Source organism: Silurus meridionalis, chromosome 15 (genome assembly GCF_014805685.1).
Source record: "Silurus meridionalis isolate SWU-2019-XX chromosome 15, ASM1480568v1, whole genome shotgun sequence".
Taxonomy (NCBI): domain Eukaryota; kingdom Metazoa; phylum Chordata; class Actinopteri; order Siluriformes; family Siluridae; genus Silurus; species Silurus meridionalis.
Genome location: NC_060898.1, coordinates 408,183 through 427,500, shown reverse-complemented (window position 1 = coordinate 427,500; position 19,318 = coordinate 408,183). Strand labels below are relative to the sequence as shown.

General features: G+C 41.0%; 1 protein-coding gene across 1 annotated transcript in view; it reads left to right on the top strand.

Annotated features, from left to right (window-relative positions):
* gabrg2 (gamma-aminobutyric acid type A receptor subunit gamma2) overlaps positions 1 to 15,873 on the top strand; it is a 30,085-nt gene extending 14,212 nt beyond the window's left edge. The window contains 7 exon segments of the mRNA XM_046867140.1: positions 453 to 673; positions 1,189 to 1,271; positions 2,142 to 2,150; positions 2,153 to 2,278; positions 8,529 to 8,681; positions 9,775 to 9,980; positions 14,535 to 15,873. Of these exon segments, the coding sequence (XP_046723096.1) occupies positions 453 to 673; positions 1,189 to 1,271; positions 2,142 to 2,150; positions 2,153 to 2,278; positions 8,529 to 8,681; positions 9,775 to 9,980; positions 14,535 to 14,816 (1,080 nt within the window). The 3' untranslated portion in view covers positions 14,817 to 15,873.
* Positions 15,874 to 19,318: the final 3,445 nt, after the last annotated feature.

Genomic DNA, 19,318 nt, shown 5'->3' with positions numbered 1-19,318 from the left:
CTGGTGTGAGCAGGCGAGATTGTGATCCGATGTGATCTCGTGTGATCTTGTGAGTCGGTTTGATTTGGCGTGATCTAAGTAATCTGGTGTGATCTTGTGAGCTGGTGTGATTTCGTATGATCTGGGTGATCTGGTTTGATCTTGTGAGCTAGAGTGATCTGGTGTGATCTGGTATGATCTAATGTGATCTGGTGTGACCTTTGATGCTAATGAACTTGGTTAGCTAGCGCATTATCAACAACATGTGACAGGACCTATATCTGTAGGACATTCTGGATAAATATCCTACAGATATACAGACTCAGTTACATTTCTTCTAACAAACAAATCTTCTAATTACCCAGAAGTCCACAAGGTTGTTTTATAATCAATAATGGAACACGGCCTTTCTAACTTTGTAGTGCACGTGTTTACGTGACTGTGTTGTCTTTCATGGCTCCTCCCCCTGACAGGAATACACCATCGACATCTTCTTTGCTCAGACCTGGTACGACAGACGCCTGAAGTTTAACAGCACCATGAAGGTCCTGCGTCTCAACAGCAATATGGTGGGAAAGATCTGGATCCCCGACACCTTCTTCCGGAACTCTAAAAAGGCCGACGCCCACTGGATCACGACACCCAATCGCATGCTCCGGATCTGGAACGATGGGCGAATCCTGTACACTCTGAGGTGAAAACAAGTGTTGAATTTATAACCTATGTGATGCTGCTCAGAGTTTCTAAATGGCCTGTAGTCACGTGAAACACGTGTAAAACGTGTTTATTGTCAGCTTTAAATCTGTCCTCTGTTTCAAACAAAATAACACAAACACACAAGCGCTCCGAAACCCGTTAACAATGAGACGCCTTTATTTACATCTTCAACTTCACAAATACGTTAATCATTTCACGTGAAAATACGGACAGACACGTTTTTTCCTTGACACGTATCCAGTTATTTGATAAGATAATTTAAGTTTCAACAATAAAAATGCCAAACTCTGTTCTCATGTCGTGTTTGTTAAGTTCTTCTTTTTGCCCACATAATGGGATCGATCCAAAGCTGCAGATTGGAAGTGTGTGTGTGTGTGTGTGTGTGTGTGTGTGTGTGTGTGTGTGTGTGTGTGTGTGTGTGTGTGTGTGTAATATGAAGTGAATCTTGGCCTGTGTTAGCGATGTAATTGTGCGAGGTATTTCTGTCTGTAGGTTGACCATCGATGCCGAGTGCCAGCTTAAACTGAATAACTTTCCCATGGATGAACATTCCTGTCCCCTGGAGTTCTCGAGCTGTAAGTGTGGCCATATGCTGCTCCTCCATTCCTCTATCGTTCCTCCTTTTCTTTTTCTCTTTCTATGTTGCTCGTTCTTTCCATGCGGCTCTTTAACATGCTGATAGGAGGAGGTCTTTACCTTTTCATGAGAAATCAAATGATTAAAAAATTTCACTTTATGCCCTCATCACCTGCCTTTCAGTCCATCAGGCTCAGAGTGTTGCAGAAAATCTCTCTCTCTCTCTCTCTCTCTCTCTCTCTCGCTCTAGTGAAGACCTTTTTCATGCTAATGAGACTGCTAGAGTGCACATGATGAACCGTGGAGAAAATATCCACAAAAAGCTTTCTGACAGAATTTGTCCTAAAAAGCAGCAAAGAAAGTAACCAATATTGCAGGATGGAGTTTGGCCTCGTTCCAATCCCACAGTTTTTCCCGTGTCAGACCTAAGAAAGACACGAACCACAACACGTGACCTGATGATCCACCAGGGGTTGGAGCCGATCCTCATGTGGAGTGAAGCGTTACATTTTATGCAGCAGCAAATATTTATATATAATTTACCAATAATGGTTGTGTGTCAAATCAGGTGTGTTGCTGTTTTAGATCACACTGAGAAACACAAATGAGATAAACAAATGGATGCAATAACATGGCCCCACCCACGTACCAAAAAGGGGCGGGGCTAACCACACTAACAGAACTGAATATAGCTACTAGGTTTCATCTGTGACACGTCTGGACTATTTGCTCTTGAAGTGCTGAGAACTCTGTTGCTGGTCAACCACCAAAACGACAAACACGACAAACAGCTCGCATATAAACCGGTTCAGAACATTTTCCAGCTCTTTTTCGATGTTTTTGTGTTTATGAGCATCTCGTTTTTGCAGACGGCTACCCAAGGAGGAGATCATTTATAAGTGGAAGCGGAGTTCCGTCGAGGTCGGAGATATACGCTCCTGGAGGCTGTATCAGTTCTCCTTCGTGGGTCTGAGGAACATCTCAGATATTGTCAGCACCTTCTCAGGTTACACACACACACACACACACACACACACATATTTATATACACACCATTACTATAATCCACACACCCTAAATGTCTAGAAAAGAGTGAAGCATGAGATCATGAATAAAATCCTGCTTGAGGAGAAGATTCATTGTAATGAGTATTGATGGAGAAAAGAGGAAGTTCTCTCTTTCTTTATCTAATACAGAACCCGCAGAACCCTGGTCGCACATTGTGCATTCATGCTCTTATCAACGCTCTTTTTTTGTAGCTTTCAGTAACATTAGCATTTACAAGCTTTGATGCTCCTTTAGGAAATGTAAGAACTTCTGACAAATGTTGGGGAACCTTTAAAGGAACTATTTAGCACCATACAACAATCAACATTAAGGAGATGCAGCTACTGCATTTGATGGTCAAAATAAAATACGCTGTATGCCACTGAAAAAGTCAAGTAGGTGTGGTTTGCGGTATGTTTTTACGTTCTCGAGGCAGAGTGGTGCTTGTGTCATATTCAAAGTTTAAACCCTGATATTTTTCCAGAACTTGGTCGCAGTATCTCTTCTTACTCTCCATGAAGCTCTTTGTCTAGGAACCAGCCTCTGGGTTCTTTCAGGAACAGAACAGGGGTATTTATTGAGATTGAGGGTTCTGCATTTCAGTACTAAGACTACATACTGTGAAATGTTCCAGGGGGTGAATACTTATGCTCACCGCTCAGCAGAGAAAAATGAATGTTCCTTTTATTGTTTTTGTGTCTCAGAAGCTCGGTGCTGATTAATAATCCTCACCCGCAGCGTCTCATTTCAGATATGTGACATACTAATCCCTTTATTTCAGTCTTGACTCGTTTGTCTCCTCGCTCGGGTTTCTCTCAGGACGTCGATCGCCATGGTAACTGAAACAATCGGTGTGTCCTTGGAGTCCTCGTTACTGCGCCGTCATCACCATTCTAACGTTCGAACACCTTTTTCTTCTCCTTGACGTGACGAAAAATCTGAAAACAGCAGGAGGTGGTTTATGTTACAGTCACAGCTGGATGCTGCAGATGTTAGTGATGGTGTTTGTGTGGACTACAGAGAAAGAGAGCGAGAGAGAGAGAAGAGAGAGAGAGAGAGAGAGAGAGAGAGAGAGAGTGAATAAGTGAGTGAATGTGTGGTTTGGGACACAGTGGACTCATGATGCTGGAATATTTCACAACTTTGCACATCTGGATCCTGATGTTCCTGCCCAAAGCCTTTGGTCAGACCACACTTTTTCACTGAGTCCATTCTGAAACTCTCAGGTTCTTGGTGTTGATCTGCTTCAGTGTATCTTGTCATGTTTTAAGACAAAGCCCCGCCCCCAAGTATCAAGCTCCGCCTCAAGTCTCAACTCGCAATCAGATTTTTTTCCCAGAAAAACTCTGAATTTGGCTGCTTTCAACTCTGACCAGTTTCTTTCTGTCCCTGCTGATGATAAGCACCGTGAAAACATGATGCTACCACCACCATGTTTCACAGTGTTCCAAGTCTTCTCATCTGACTACTTTTTCAAAATGCTTTCAGCTTACTACATTTCATAAAGTCCAGATGGAGCGTGGTGTGTCTGATCTGATCTCCCCACAGTTCTCCTGGTCCTCCTGGCTAATTCTGTGAGTCATGTTATTTTAAATGGATGTAATGGGTATGGTTTGGGACACGCCCACAGTGAACTCATGATGTTGTTCTTGTTTTTAATCTGGATAACGATCTCTTCTCTCAGATCTGTTTAATTTGGACACTCGGGAGTCGTGTCCCTGTGAGTGGTGCTGCTGATCTTCTCTAGTTTTAAAGCGATTTGAAACCGGCTGTGTTTTTGATAAATTAGTTTGGTAGGTTTTAAAGCCGCTACGCTAAAACGCTTTGCAGTGCAGCAATAAAAACTCTATTATCTTCTCTATCGGTTTCTTCTGGGAATGAAGGTGTTAGCGTATAACTGCTAATCAAACAGTGGTGTAGCAGAGGGACGACAAGAAACAGGAGAAGAAGAAGAAGAAGAAGAAGACAGGAAGTCTAAAAGCTAGCACTTTACCCAACCTGTTTTAACTGTTTAAAGTGATTAGCACGAGCTGAGGAGGAGAATAATAGTAATAAAAGTAACAATAATAATAATAAGAGGCTGCGTTTATTGCGCAGCAGCAGTAAGTGAGTCACAGCTCCAGGAGTGATGTTTCAGCACTCCACTCCGTCCCATAAGCCTCTGCTCCTCGCCACAAATTGAAGAGAAAATTCGTATTTACGGGTGTAATGTGGTTGAGGCGGTGGAGGCAGGAGGCGGGAGCGAGTGTTATTTGCTTAATCCCATTCGCCCCTGAAAGTCCCGCAGGTTCTAAAGCGCGCCGGATGATAAACGAGCCGCACGGACGAGTTATTATTACATTTTTATAACTCTATCTGAGAAGGAGATTATTCCGGTGGAGATTTTCACCACCGCCGTGCAGGAAGAGGAAGATGTGAGATAGTGATTAGGATGCTGCGCTCGATATCTCACTGCAGAGGCTCCACATCACACTCGCCATTTCAGTTCAGAGTAAAGAAGGAGATATTTATATTTATAGATTTACACATGGGAGAATTCTGTCCTGTCTGAGTTTTTCAGTACATTTATTTAAAATAGATTTTAAAACAGATCCATTTTATCTTTGCCTTTTTCTTATTTCTAATTTCTTTTTTAATCCTTAATAGTTCATTCCTTTTTTATTGTTAGTTTTTTCCCTTTTTTTTCTTTTTTCTTTTATTCTCTGCCTATTTCTTGAATAATAATATCAGCTTAACAAACTGCCAACAGATCAACCAAAAGTAGATCTAAATATCATGTAAAAAAACAGAAGGTTTTTTTTCCTTTTGAAGGAAATGCAGAATGTTTTTTACATTGTGTTTCTTTGCCATTTGCACAGGTACATTGCAGTATTTGTACATTGGAATTTTTGTGCTTTTCTTGGCGTCAGTTTTTGTCACAAAATGTTTACACAATATTTACATGAAATAAATTATACAAATACACTTTCTAATTTAAATATATCCACATTCATTCTTACTGATTCTGTGAAAAAATGTATTTATGGGCGGAGCTAGGCATGTAATACAAATTAATTCGATGTGTAAGTTACTAGAAGATAACAACGTAGCCTCAGAACACCTATGCTAAGCTAGTTGATGGTTACCTGGTTGTCATGGCAACTTAATGCTATATTGTGACAGTTTTTCAGTCTGATGTTAAACAAATCAGTGAGAAGCCCCACTGTGTGATGAATGTGAGCTACATGAGCTAATATTAGCAGGATCGGGGTGTTTGGATTGTGGAGGCGTTTTCCCCAATTTGCATATTCATCAATATTCATGAACTGTAGCATCTATAATGATGGTGTAGAGACTCGTTGTGTTACGCTGCGTCATCTGTATTTCTATTTCCTGAATCTTTGTTTGTGTGATTCTGATTTCATTTCATGCGACAGGAGGATCCACATCTCCAGGGTGATTTGGTCGATAACTAGATGTTAAGTAAATAAAATAAAACACAGTTAGTAGATTTGCAGTTAGCGCTCAGATGAGGATTGTACCACTTTTCCCAAAGTCCTTTAAAAGTGTTTAATTGAGTAGATGACTTTTTAAATAAAGCACTAACACGGTTAGCACGCAGGACAGGTTCTCATTAGCCACATTAGCCTCGTCTTTGACGATCCCGAGCAGCGACACAGATTTTCCCCATTAAACCTTTCGATCCCGAGTTCAGAAGCCGCAAACACTCTGGCTATTGATGTCCTTCTGACACTTAACTCTGACACCTGGAGTGATTCCTTACACTTCTGTTCCATGCCCTTGAGAGGTTTCACAAACACTCTGCAACAAAAAGAGAGGGAAAAAAGAAATTAAAAAAGGAACGATCCCGACGGAGAGCTCGGAGATGCTGTGGGCGGGCGAAGATGAAAGGTTTGTGATGTATTATTCATTTTTTTTTTTATCACTGCCACCATTTGTTCCATTAGACGGAAGCCGGCTGACAGATGAGATCTCTGGGCTTTGAGGTGTTGCATTTCCATTTAAAAAGACAAAAATCCATGGAGGATGTTTGATGTGTCGGGAGAGTAAAGCAGCCTGGACTTCTTCCGCTCTCCTTTACTTCACTCAGTCCTCCGTCTTCAGGAAGGCGTTGGCCAAGAGTCCTGATCAATATTTCATTTTAGTGCCGGAAAAAAAGATGCCAGAGGAGATGCAGACGGAGACATTTTGTCTTTCAGAACATCAAAAATGCCGCCGTTTTTCCGTTTATAACAGCGACGTTCAGAATCAATAGGAAGTTGACGTCCTTAATGGTGTTGATGCGTTTTGGATTTCTTTTTTAAGTTTGGATGTCAGCAATCTATAAAACCCATAACATGTACAGCACACAAACATATCCATGGCAACTTACATTTGATGTGCTGGGATTTGAACTTACAACCTTCGTCCACTTCGATCCAAAGTCCAGTGCCTTAACCACTAAGCTCCCACCTCCCCTCAGAATCCACACTGAAGATGATCTCCTGGAACGCTGCAGCTTTCCCTCGCACTGGAGACTCCTTCCATACACATGCAGCTTCTCTGATCTAATTCTCAGTAAATAAAAGAGACGATCAGGTCTTTTTATTTTTTATCTCATAGCAGTGTACTGTAGCTGATGAGATCTGAATTCTGATTGGTCAGCAGGTTTTGAATAATTCTCTGTAACAGCAGCACTGAAAGTGCAGGTTTATAGTATATAAGTGATAAATATGACTTTTATAATGCACATATATTTTACAGGAACAGCTCATTCCCAGAAAAGCATGGAGATGTTTTAATAAATGAGATGTATGGAAGGAGTCTCAGTGTCAGTGCTTTGTAAAATGTAAAGGTAAACCTGATCTTGCTCATGTAAACAGAGAAGAAAGAAAAGAATGTGAGGCTGCTCAGGGAACGTGTGTTTATAGCTGCTATAAGGTAAGTGAGATCAGGAGTGTAACTGTAATCGTTAGCAAGTCGCCGCAGTGTCAGAGGAATAAAACAATCCCAGTCTGAGTCACTGAGCTGAAACGTTCTTTTGTACTGTGGACAAAACATTCAGAGCTGAAAAGACATGAACTTTATGTATCCATCAGTTCCCTGCAGCATCACATCTCCACTTTCTACACTCGCCCTCAGACACACCGAGCTCCTAATAGAGGAGCTTTTGTCGATAACCATCTCTCCGAGACTCACTTCCTGCCAGGATGTAATGAGTGTTGGGAAGAGCGAAGGCGTGGCAGATCCCTACAGCAGCTGGTTGTCTTATTAATGTCAGTTGCACGTCTCTGGGCCTTGGGCTTCTGCTGAATCGGCTCGACCTGAGCTCTAACAGCTCATGTGTGGATTAAAGCTGTCTGAAAAGCTCCATTAGTGGGAAGGTGAATGTTCCTCGTGTGCACTGATGCTCAGTCAGCAGAAAAACAAATAATGTGTGTTCCTATCGTCACCGTGAGAACACTTCACTTCCAGCATTGAGAAATTACACTCTGGGGTAAATGCTTTCCAGCTCCATGGGTTTTTGCCCCCTGCTTCAAATTGTAACTGTGTGGGAGGAGCCAAAAGCACTGCTCACTGCTGATTGGTTACCCGAGTTTCATCATTTTGATTTACATAAACACCAAATTGAAAACTACACTGATCTCATTTGTTCATAATGTCTTATTTTTTCAGTAGGATTTAAAATGACCCCAAAACCCAAAAATCGTAAATCCCAAGCTTTGAACTTCTTATTGTCTTCCTCCTCATTCCTCTTTTTCTCTTCCTGAGTTGACCGTTAAAGGTAAAGGTTATTATCTGCTAAAACATTCTTGATCTTCAGATGTCCTCTAGGACACTCTGGCCCACCCTCTGGCTCTTCAGATAAACAGTAGACAGTTTTATTTAAAAATGTGTCTGAGGTGTGTAGGTGGCTACTGAGTCCTCAGGATGTTCTTCTCAGGTTTTATGTTATGATGAAGATTTTCAGATTAAGACACAAAGCTTCCTCTTAAACTTCAGGAATAAATTAATGATATCTGTTTGTGGGTTTTTTCATAATGTATCAGCAATAGGGGCCAAGTTACCAAGAGCTTTGACAATGTATTGAAGTTGTGGGTAGGTGGGCGGAGCCTACAGTGTCTGATGATCGAAATCATTTACATTATTAGCTACACTGCTACATTGAGTATTTTAGCATGAATGATCACATGCTAAAATGATAAGGTATTTCTTCCTTTTGTTTGTAGGTGACTACGTGGTGCTGACCGTCTTCTTTGACCTGAGCAGGAGAATGGGCTACTTTACCATCCAGACCTACATCCCCTGTACCCTGATCGTCGTCCTCTCCTGGGTCTCCTTCTGGATTAACAAGGATGCCGTCCCTGCACGCACATCTTTAGGTATTGTAATTATTTCCATATCACTCTTTATTGTTAATTGTGTATTTTGTTTATTTTGGGTTTGTTCTTAAACACAAAGTTTTATGTTTGGAACTTTTAACAATCTGTGAAAACTTCAAACAAAAGCTCGTAGGTTTGTTCTTTCCCATTAATGTCCTGCCCCCCATTAATGTCCTGCCCCCCAGTAATGTCCTGCCCCCAGTGATGTCCTGCCCCTCAATAATGTCATGCCCCCAGTAATGTCCTGCCCCCATTAATGTCCTGCCCCCAGTGATGTCATGCCCCTAGTAATCAAATCAAATTTTATTTGTCACATACACATACATACAGGGTATGTATGTGTATGTGTATGTGTATGTCATGCCCCTCATTAATGTCAGGCCCCCAGTGATGTCCTGCCCCCAGTAATGTCCTACCCCCAGTAATGCCCCCAGTAATGCTCCCCACTAATGTCCTGCCCCCATAATACCCCCAGTTATGTCCTGCCCCCAGTAATGCCCCCAGTAATGTCATGCCCCCAGTGATGTCCTGCCCCCCAGTGATGTCATGTCCCTCAGTAAAGTTGTGTCCTGTTCTTTGATTTATGAAGAGTAACAAATTGTATGAGCAGAACGTTTGGAACCTTGAGATGTTGTTCTGTATTTATAACTTCTAGCTAATTACACTCTTTCTTCTTTATGAAATATCAGTGGTCTCGAGCCCCAGAGCTCTCCGTCCTCTCATGATAGAGCAGATGGTTGTTTCTGGTGAACGCTCCCCTGCCACGAAGAGTTTTTTCCTCATGCATACCATAATTAGGTATTAATTATAGAGTACTGCAGGGTTCCATCGGCGCTACACTCAGGTGCAGATTCACCAAGAAGAGCTAAGGAACTCATGGAACCCTGACTCTGGCCTTTAAAACTACATCTTCAATAATGTGTGTGATTTAGCTGAATGATGAACGTGGTTGATCAGCAGAAGCTAGCACGGCTAATAAACAGCTGTTCAGCTCAGTGGATGTTCTTGCTGTTTATTTAAAGCTAGTTGTGGCATTAAGCTGGTTAGCATTAAGATTAGCAAGTGTGCTAACTCCAACCTTTTTTCCATGCAGGAATCACCACGGTGCTCACCATGACAACGCTCAGCACCATCGCCAGGAAGTCACTGCCCAAAGTGTCGTACGTGACGGCTATGGACCTCTTCGTGTCCGTGTGCTTCATCTTCGTGTTCGCGGCGCTGATCGAGTACGGGACGCTGCACTACTTCGTGAGCAACCGCAAACCGAGCAAGAACAAAGACAAGAAGAAGAAAAACCCGGTGAGGAGACACGGGTTTACTCCACCTCTACAGTTTTACAGATTAATTACAAATAGTCTTTAAAGTTACAGAAAAAATAAAATCAGCAAAATGAAACGTCCACAAAGTTCCAGTAAAAACAAACAAACGATTCTGAAACAAAACTCAGATTCTGGGAAAAAACTGCCTTCTTTACTAAATCTAAAAATAAAAGAAAAAATTATACAAATTAAAATGTTAGATTTTTATTGCAAATTCTTTTTATTATATTTAATTAATCAATTTCAGAGTTTAAATAATTAAATTATTTATTTAAAATGGTGAATTCTTTAATTGAGGTTATATAATAATTGATTATTTTATTGTATTTTATTGTAATTTTTATTTTAATTATGTTTTAATATTTGTTCAAATTTAAAAAAGATCTCAGTCTGCTAGCTCGTAGACGCTAACTCCCAATGCTAACACTTTTACGTTTCAGATTGTTGACTTTGTGGATGGTTAATTGTCTTTCATCTTTGAGTGAAACTTTCAGGTTGACTCTCAGTTCGTCCTCCTGCGAGTGTGTTTTAAGTGTGTTAGTGTCTTTGCTGGTGTGTGTGTGTGTGTGTGTGTGTGTGTGTGTGTGTGTGTGTGTTTGTATACAGTAACATCTCTGTGAATTCATCAATTTTTCGACATTTTGTTGTTTTTCATGTGTCGGAGTTCTTTTGTTTTTCCCTCTTTTTTTTTGTTAATTCCACATGTTCTTTTTGTTCTTCCTGTATGGACAGCTCCTCGGCTCTTTTCCTCAAAGGTATTTTTGCTTGTGTAAGAGTTTTGCATGTGTGTGTGTGTGTGTGTGTGTGTGTGTGTGTGTGTGTGTGTGTGTGTGTGTGTGTGTGTGTGTGTGTGTGTGTGTGTGTGTGTGTGTGTGTGTGTGTGTGTGTGTGTGTGTGTGTGTGTATGTGTGTGTGTGTGTGTGTGTGTGTGTGTGTGTGTGTGTGTGTGTATGTGTGTGTGTGAGTGAGAGCGCACTCTCTCTGTTCAAGCTAACCCATTTAACATTTCCTTCAGTGAGCACGATTAGCATCATGCTACTGCTAATAACTGCTAAATGTCTTGCGCTATAACAGCAGCAAAAAAAAAAAAACACTACGTATTAATTCACTCTCCTGTTTGAGCTCGTTAACGTTATTGTTTTGCTAATTGAAGATGGCGGCTTTCTTTTTTCCTTGCCTACTGATCGGCCTGTGTGTGTGTGTGTGTGTGTGTGTGTGTGTGTGTGTGTGTGGCTTTACCCTGACACTGTTTCACGAGAGCTTTAACAGCCTGAAAAAGACACCCTCATTAACACGCTTTACAAATTTAACATGAGAATTTATACTGCACACGTCATATTTATTTATTTATTTATTTATTTATTTATTTATTTATTTATTTATTTTTACATTTTAGTATTTTCAATCTTTCAGTAACAAAACCTTTGAAATTTTTAACACGTGGTCTTTAAACGATTGACCTTTAAATTTTGACTTATTAAAAAATTTTTTTTTAGATTTAAGAATTTTCACCTTAAAAAGTTTCTGGCTTTTTTTTTTGTTCTAAAACGTTGAAAATTATTATTTTATGCTCTATCTATCTATCTATCTATCTATCTATCTATCTATCTATCTATCTATCTATCTATCTATCTATAGAGAGAGAGGTAGAACTTATTTCATTCATGTTTTTCTTTTTCTTTTTTCTTTTTTTACCTCTTTCTTTATCATACAAATTTTTATCTAAAGCCTTAAAAAGCTGAAAAACATTCTGAGTGTCAGTTTGGGAAAATGGTTAAGTTAATGATAATAAAATAGTATATATATATACGATTAATAAAATAAAAAACATTAAAGAGAGAGAGAGAGAGAGAGAGAGAGAGAGAGAGAGAGAGAGAGAGATGGATGGATGTCTTGACTCTCTGCTCTCAGTGTTGTCTGATTTCATGCTGTTAAAGCTGCAGGTTTGGTTTATTGCTCTTTATTTCATGCTGCTTTCCTGCACATGCTGTCTACGATTCGAGTCACATGACTCAGAGCAAAACACACACCAAAACTCAATCTAAAAAACTAGTGCACTTTATTCATAAGGGACTATAAGCAGTCTTAAGGGAACTCGTGCTGGGCAAAACATCCCTAAACACATGAGGTCAGTTCTCTCTTCCATCGTCTTCCTCCTGCTCTAGAGTTTATTACTGTATATTACAGTACAGTATAATGCAGTACAGTACAGCTCAGTACAGTATAATGCAGTACAGTACAGCTCAGTACAGTACAGCTCAGTACAGTATAGCTCAGTACAGTACAGTACAGCTCAGTACAGTATAGCTCAGTACAGTACAGCTCAGTACAGTACAGCTCAGTACAGTATAGCTCAGTACAGTACAGTACAGCTCAGTACAGTATAGCTCAGTACAGTACAGCTCAGTACAGTACAGCTCAGTACAGTATAGCTCAGTACAGTATAGCTCAGTACAGTATAGTACAGCTCAGTACAGTACAGCTCAGTACAGTATAGCTCAGTACAGTACAGCTCAGTACAGTACAGCTCAGTACAGTATAGCTCAGTACAGTATAGCTCAGTACAGTACAGTACAGCTCAGTACAGTACAGCTCAGTACAGTACAGCTCAGTACAGTACAGTACAGCTCAGTACAGTACAGCTCAGTACAGTACAGCTCAGTACAGTACAGTACAGCTCAGTACAGTACAGCTCAGTACAGTACAGCTCAGTACAGTACAGTACAGCTCAGTACAGTACAGCTCAGTACAGTATAGCTCAGTACAGTACAGCTCAGTACAGTACAGCTCAGTACAGTATAGCTCAGTACAGTACAGTACAGCTCAGTACAGTACAGCTCAGTACAGTACAGCTCAGTACAGTATAGCTCAGTACAGTACAGTACAGCTCAGTACAGTACAGCTCAGTACAGTATAGCTCAGTACAGTACAGTACAGCTCAGTACAGTATAGTACAGCTCAGTACAGTACAGCTCAGTACAGTATAGCTCAGTACAGTATAGCTCAGTACAGTACAGTACAGCTCAGTACAGTACAGCTCAGTACAGTATAGCTCAGTACAGTACAGTACAGCTCAGTACAGTACAGTACAGCTCAGTACAGTACAGCTCAGTACAGTACAGCTCAGTACAGTACAGTACAGCTCAGTACAGTACAGTACAGCTCAGTACAGTATAGTACAGCTCAGTACAGTACAGCTCAGTACAGTACAGCTCAGTACAGTACAGTACAGCTCAGTACAGTACAGCTCAGTACAGTACAGCTCAGTACAGTATAATGCAGTACAGTACAGCTCAGTACAGTACAGTACAGCTCAGTACAGTACAGCTCAGTACAGTATAATGCAGTACAGTACAGCTCAGTACAGTACAGTATAGCTCAGTACAGTACAGCTCAGTACAGTATAGTACAGCTCAGTACAGTACAGCTCAGTACAGTACAGCTCAGTACAGTATAATGCAGTACAGTACAGCTCAGTACAGTACAGTATAGCTCAGTACAGTACAGCTCAGTACAGTACAGCTCAGTACAGTACAGTACAGCTCAGTACAGTACAGCTCAGTACAGTACAGCTCAGTTTGGGGGTTGAGCTCGCAGAAGGTCTTCCTAAACTCTCATCATCTTCCAGTGATGTTTTTCCACTCTTGAAACACCTCGAACGAGTCGTTACAGCGTCGCTGTATGTCAAACGTACATCACATGAAATGCCTCTGTGGCGTATTTGCCCAGTTTCACGCAGAATTCCACGTTCGCTCTTTGTTCTAAATTCCTGTCCATGATGAAATCACAGACGTGGAAACAGAAACACAAACTTTTTTCATACCACCTCATATTTAGTATAATAAAGAGCAGTATAGTGATTTGTTGTTCAGCACAATACATAGCAGTGCAATTTTATGTAAATTTTTTTTGTCTTGTGTATTACTAAATATGAGCCAATCAGGTTCCAATATGCAAATGAGACACAGCTGCTTTTTACTGAAATAAAAAAAAGAAATTATGATTGTAATTAGCATATTAATAATAATAACAGATATTAAGTACTATTATTATTGAGAATCGAAACAATACTGAGGCCATTTCTGTGATTAATTCTGGACTGAGTGTCGTAATAATATCATTGAGTGAGCGCAGAAACGAGATAGTGACATTTCCCATGATGCATTGCATCTGAGGATTAAAGGTTAGCACTCTGGAAGTGTGTGCACAAGTTTAAAGACCACAGACGAAAGATAGAGTGTCTTGTTTAAATGTCAGAGAAGGCGACAGAGAGGACGAGTAAAATGGGTGGAGGCACATCCTACAGTGAGCGAGAGTGAAGCTAAGTTATAGCTGAGCGTTTATTACAGCACTGAGAGACCTACAGTGAAGCTCCTTCATCTTCAGGCTTTAATATATATATATATATATATAATATTCTGAAAAACATGTGTTGCCCAGCACTAGGATGAGCTCTCTCAGGATTGGTGCTTAAAGTAGACGCATGTGTGCTTGTGTATAAATGGACATTGTTGTCCTCTTGTCCATACTGAAGCAGAACCCGACGGTGGATATCCGTCCCCGCTCGGCTACGGCCATCCAGATGAACAACGCCACGCACATGCAGGAGCGTGACGAGGAGTTCGGCTATGAGTGTCTGGACGGGAAAGACTGCACAAGCTTCTTCTGCTGCTTTGAGGATTGTCGCTCGGGGGCGTGGCGTCATGGCCGCCTGCACATCCGCATCGCCAAGATCGACTCGTATGCTCGCATCTTCTTCCCCACTGCCTTTGGCCTCTTCAACCTCGTCTACTGGGTGTCGTACCTGTACCTGTGAGCGCCGTAAATACACCTGCAGCGCAATGCTAACCGTACAACAATAATCGCACAAAATACTGCTAATCCTACAGTGTAACGCTCTTCATACAACATAATGCTAGTCATGTAGTTAAAGGCTAATCTCTGCTTCTTTGATACAATCTTTATTGCTAACATTTTCTTCTCACCTGCGTCCTGTTTCAGTGTATCCTTGTCGACTTCCCCTTACCTGAATTACTCTGGTGTGCACTTCTTCTACAGGACTACAAACACTGCATAGTGAAAGAGAGACCAGATAGTGGGATGTGAAGTCCACTAGCTTGTTGATCTTTAGCCATTATGTCTTCTGTTTGGCAACATAGCCATCCTTGGAGATGTAGTTCACTCGACTGATGAAAATTTAGATCATGGGAGTTTTGTTCCACTAGATTAAAATAGTCATGTAGTCCATTAGATGGTGGAAGATTATAGATTAAGTCCACTAGGTATTGGGATGTGTAATCATCTGTATTGTGAGCAGTTAAGTCCCCTAGATAGTGAAAGATATGAATGACGGTGATGGAGAAGAAACAGTGGAGATGCAGGGAGGCGTAGTCCACTAGAAAATAGTGTCTTCTTCTTCTTCTTTTTCTTCTTCTTCTTCTTTCGGCTTCTCCCATTAGGGGTCGCCACAGTGGATCATCCGTCTCCATACCCCCCCTGTCCTCTACATCTGCCTCTCTCCACTAGAAAATAGTGTGCACTAGAAAAAAGACTAGACTGAGAAAGCTAAAGTCTAGACTGTTTGTGATCTGGTCCCCTAGGAAGTGGGAGATTTCAGTGATGGTTATAAAGTTGATTTGGGAAAGGTATAATAATTATAATATAATTATTATAAAAAAGAAATAATGCACTAGATATTGAGACTGTGGGAGTTGTATTAGTTGTAGTCCACTTGATAAAAGAAGATCTAATCAGGTAAAGCCACTAGATTGTAGTTATTAAACAATCTAGTCCACTACATAAGAGGATGGATAAGGATCGATTTAGTGCGAGGGGGAAGTTGGCGAGGGGGAAGTCGGAGAGGGAAGTCGGCGAGGGGAAGTCGGAGGGGAGTCGGAGAGGGGAGTAGGCGGGGAAGTCGGCGAGGGGAAGTAGGCGAGGGAAGTCGGAGGGAAGTCGGAGAGGGGAGTAGGCGAGGGAAGTCGGCGAGGGGAAGTAGGCGAGGGAAGTCGGCGAGGGGAGTCGGAGGGAAGTCGGCGAGGGAAGTCGGAGAGGGGAGTCGGAGGGAAGTCGGCGAGGGGAAGTCGGTGAGGGGAGTCGGAGGGAAGTCGGTGAGGGGAGTCGGAGAGGGAAGTCGGAGGGGAGTCGGAGAAGGGAAGTCGGAGAGGGGAGTAGGCGAGGGAAGTCGGCGAGGGGAAGTCGGCGAGGGAAGTCGGCGAGGGGAAGTCGGTGAGGGGAGTCGGAGAAGGGAAGTCGGCGAGGGGGAAGTCGGCGAGGGGGAGTCGGAGAGGGGGGGAGTCGGAAAGGGGAAGTCGGCGAGGATGCACTAAGAGCAGGATTGGAACATGGTCCATTTTATTGTTATTTTGCTGTCGCACTCTAAAATAAGAGTAAGAAAAGCTGCTGAAGTTCTGATTGGTTAAAGATCAGGGCATAGGGTGGGGCAAAGATGAAAAGCAGGGCTAGTGCTTATAGCTTTAATCACACTTTTATTCATATCAGATATCCAGAACATTAGGAATTAGGAGACACCTGTTTTACTGCTTTGTCGTTGTGTTTATTTGATTGTTGTGTCGTCGTGAACAAAGCGAAGGCTGTAGCAACACATTTTTGGGGGCGGGGCTTCGACACATCACTTCTGTCACTTCTATCAGGGACTCGGCAAAGTATTTAGATTTGCATGTCTAGTCTCGAGTTCCCAGGAATCTTATGAATGAAGAGGAAGTGATGTCATTAGCAAGTCAAGGTGCCACTTTAAAGGTTATTTATAAATTGTCCTGAAGTGGCGCTTAACACAAAATACAGTTACACAAAAAAAGAAATGTGAAATTTATTTATTCAGTATTTATTTCTGTTCTTGTTAGCTGCAGTGTTTTATGAGCGCTGATAAAAAAATCTGTACAAATGATGTAAATATTTAATACTGTACATGTTGTGATTTATTTATTATTATTATTATTATTATTATTATTATTAATATTATTATTATTTATCTATTGCATGCACCATTAAAAAAAGCAAACATTTAACAATTTTTCCCTGAATGATTACAAACTGGATATGAAAATTCAGTGCTTATATCAGTTTTAAAAATAAATAAACCGAATTCATTGTTCGGATCACATGACCACATTCACATTTACAATTTTTTTTATTATTATTATTATTATTATTATTATTATTATTATTATTATTTCCAGCAAGGACCTTTTTCCTATTTGTATATGGAACCTGTGGGCGTGGCCATCCTTCCTGACATCATCTTTACAAACAGGAATCTAGAACCGTAACAGTTACAGAGATTTTGCTTCTGTGTGTATTTTATTGAATATTTGTGAATAACCACAGAGCTAGCCAGGTGTGCTAGCCAGGTGTGCTAGCCAGGTGTGTCACGTTTTTGTTAGCTTGCTAGCTGTATATATAATTCCTTATTTCGCTGAGATATTAGCTAGCTTTGAAGTTTTTTTTTGCTAGTGTATGTTAATGACAAAAAAATAACGTTTTTCAGTCTCGCAACAGTACGACGTGTGTTTTATTTAATTACTGTAGGATGAATTTCAGCCAATGGCACAGTATTTATGATGTCAGGAAGAACCACAACGTTGTCTTCGTAAAATGTTTATCGTGAAGCCGTCATCGACTTTTCCTTACATAGCAGGACCGGAGCTAACGCGGAGAACTCGCAGGGATAAACACCCCACCTGACTCACGCTACTCGATGAACTCCAGCTTGATCATTTTAAATGTATTTTATTTCAAAAAGCTGATAGTCAGATCACAAAGGTGCATTCGGGGTAATCTGTGCACACTCGTATCCAGTCCTTTCTCATCAACGAACTTTTGCTCGAGCTCGATAATGTGATTCAGTGACAGGAGTTACGGCTCCGACGTGGTGAAGAGGACAGAGCATCGCCGTGCACAAAACCTCCCAGACTTTTCATTTTCAGCTACAGATAAAAGGCCGATGATTTTCTGAAAAGAAACATAATTATTATAAATATTAACACACCAAAATAAACACATGTATGGAATTCTTGTGGGAATGTCTTCATTTGCACTTTATTAATTTTTCATTCAAATCCTTTAAAAATATCATTTTAACATTTCAAGATGCTTTAAGTCACATTAGTATATAAACATTTATTTTGTGTGTTTTTTCTCAGGAAGGTGAACAACCACAATGATCATGCTAGCTGTGCTAACTAACTGAATTCACTTTTTTTTTAGTTTGTTGAAATTTAATGTCTAATGGAATTGAATTCGTTTGATAAGAATGATTTCATTTCTGGACATTTATTGACTCTTGGGTAAATTCTAGCTCTGTTTATACTTATTCCGAGTTCCTCTGCTACACTTGAGTGCGGTTACACAGCAGGTCACATCGTGGGATTGAGTTGTATTGCTGTGTTAGTGACGTCCCTGTGCAGGCAATAAACCAACATGAAGGTGTTTGGAAATTTAGTCGCAGTCATTTGTCCTTGAAATATCCGGATTGAGGTCAGATTAGCATGTGTGAGCATCCCAACACAAAGATCAATGAGGCAGAAAGTCGTTTTCTCCTGCAGCTGAGGCTCAGGAACAGATCAACACGTTCACCATCACATCCTCTGGAAATATTTCTGCTCGTGTTGTGTGAGGAAACGCGACTCGTGGTGAATCAGAAAACTGCAGCATTTATGGCACTGAGGCACAAACGGCAGGACCAGCTTCATTTATCTGAATTAGGCCTGAGGTGACACACTCCACATCTCTGAGGTCACTGAGGAGAACACAAGAAACAAAGTTCTCCTGCTTGTGGAACTGAAATGTGTATTAGCTGTGTAAGACTGAAGATCTGTTAGTGGCCTGGTGTGTGAAAGCACTTTTGTACGTCGCTCTGGACACGGGCGTCTGCTAAATGCCACTAATTCAAATGTAAATGTGAACCAAATTCCAAATTTTACAATCAGAGGAATGTAGTGATATATTAATAATTGTGCTTACGGTTCTGCTAGTGCAGCTAGCATCAGAAAATAACGCTAACCAAATTTAAGTTAGAAATTTACAGTCAAAACATAGTAACCATAGGCATAAAAAACCTCCCCAAATAACCCTCTCCATAGCAACTGTCCCTATAGTAACCGTCCCCATAGTAACCCTCTCCATAGCAACTGTTCCTATAGTAACCGTCCCCATAGTAACCCTCTCCATAGCAACTGTTCCTATAGTAAACCTCTTCATAGCAACTGTCCCTATAGTAACTCTCTCCATAGCAACCGTCCACATAGAAATCATCCCCATAGTAACTGTCCCCATAGTAACCCTCCACATAGCAACTGT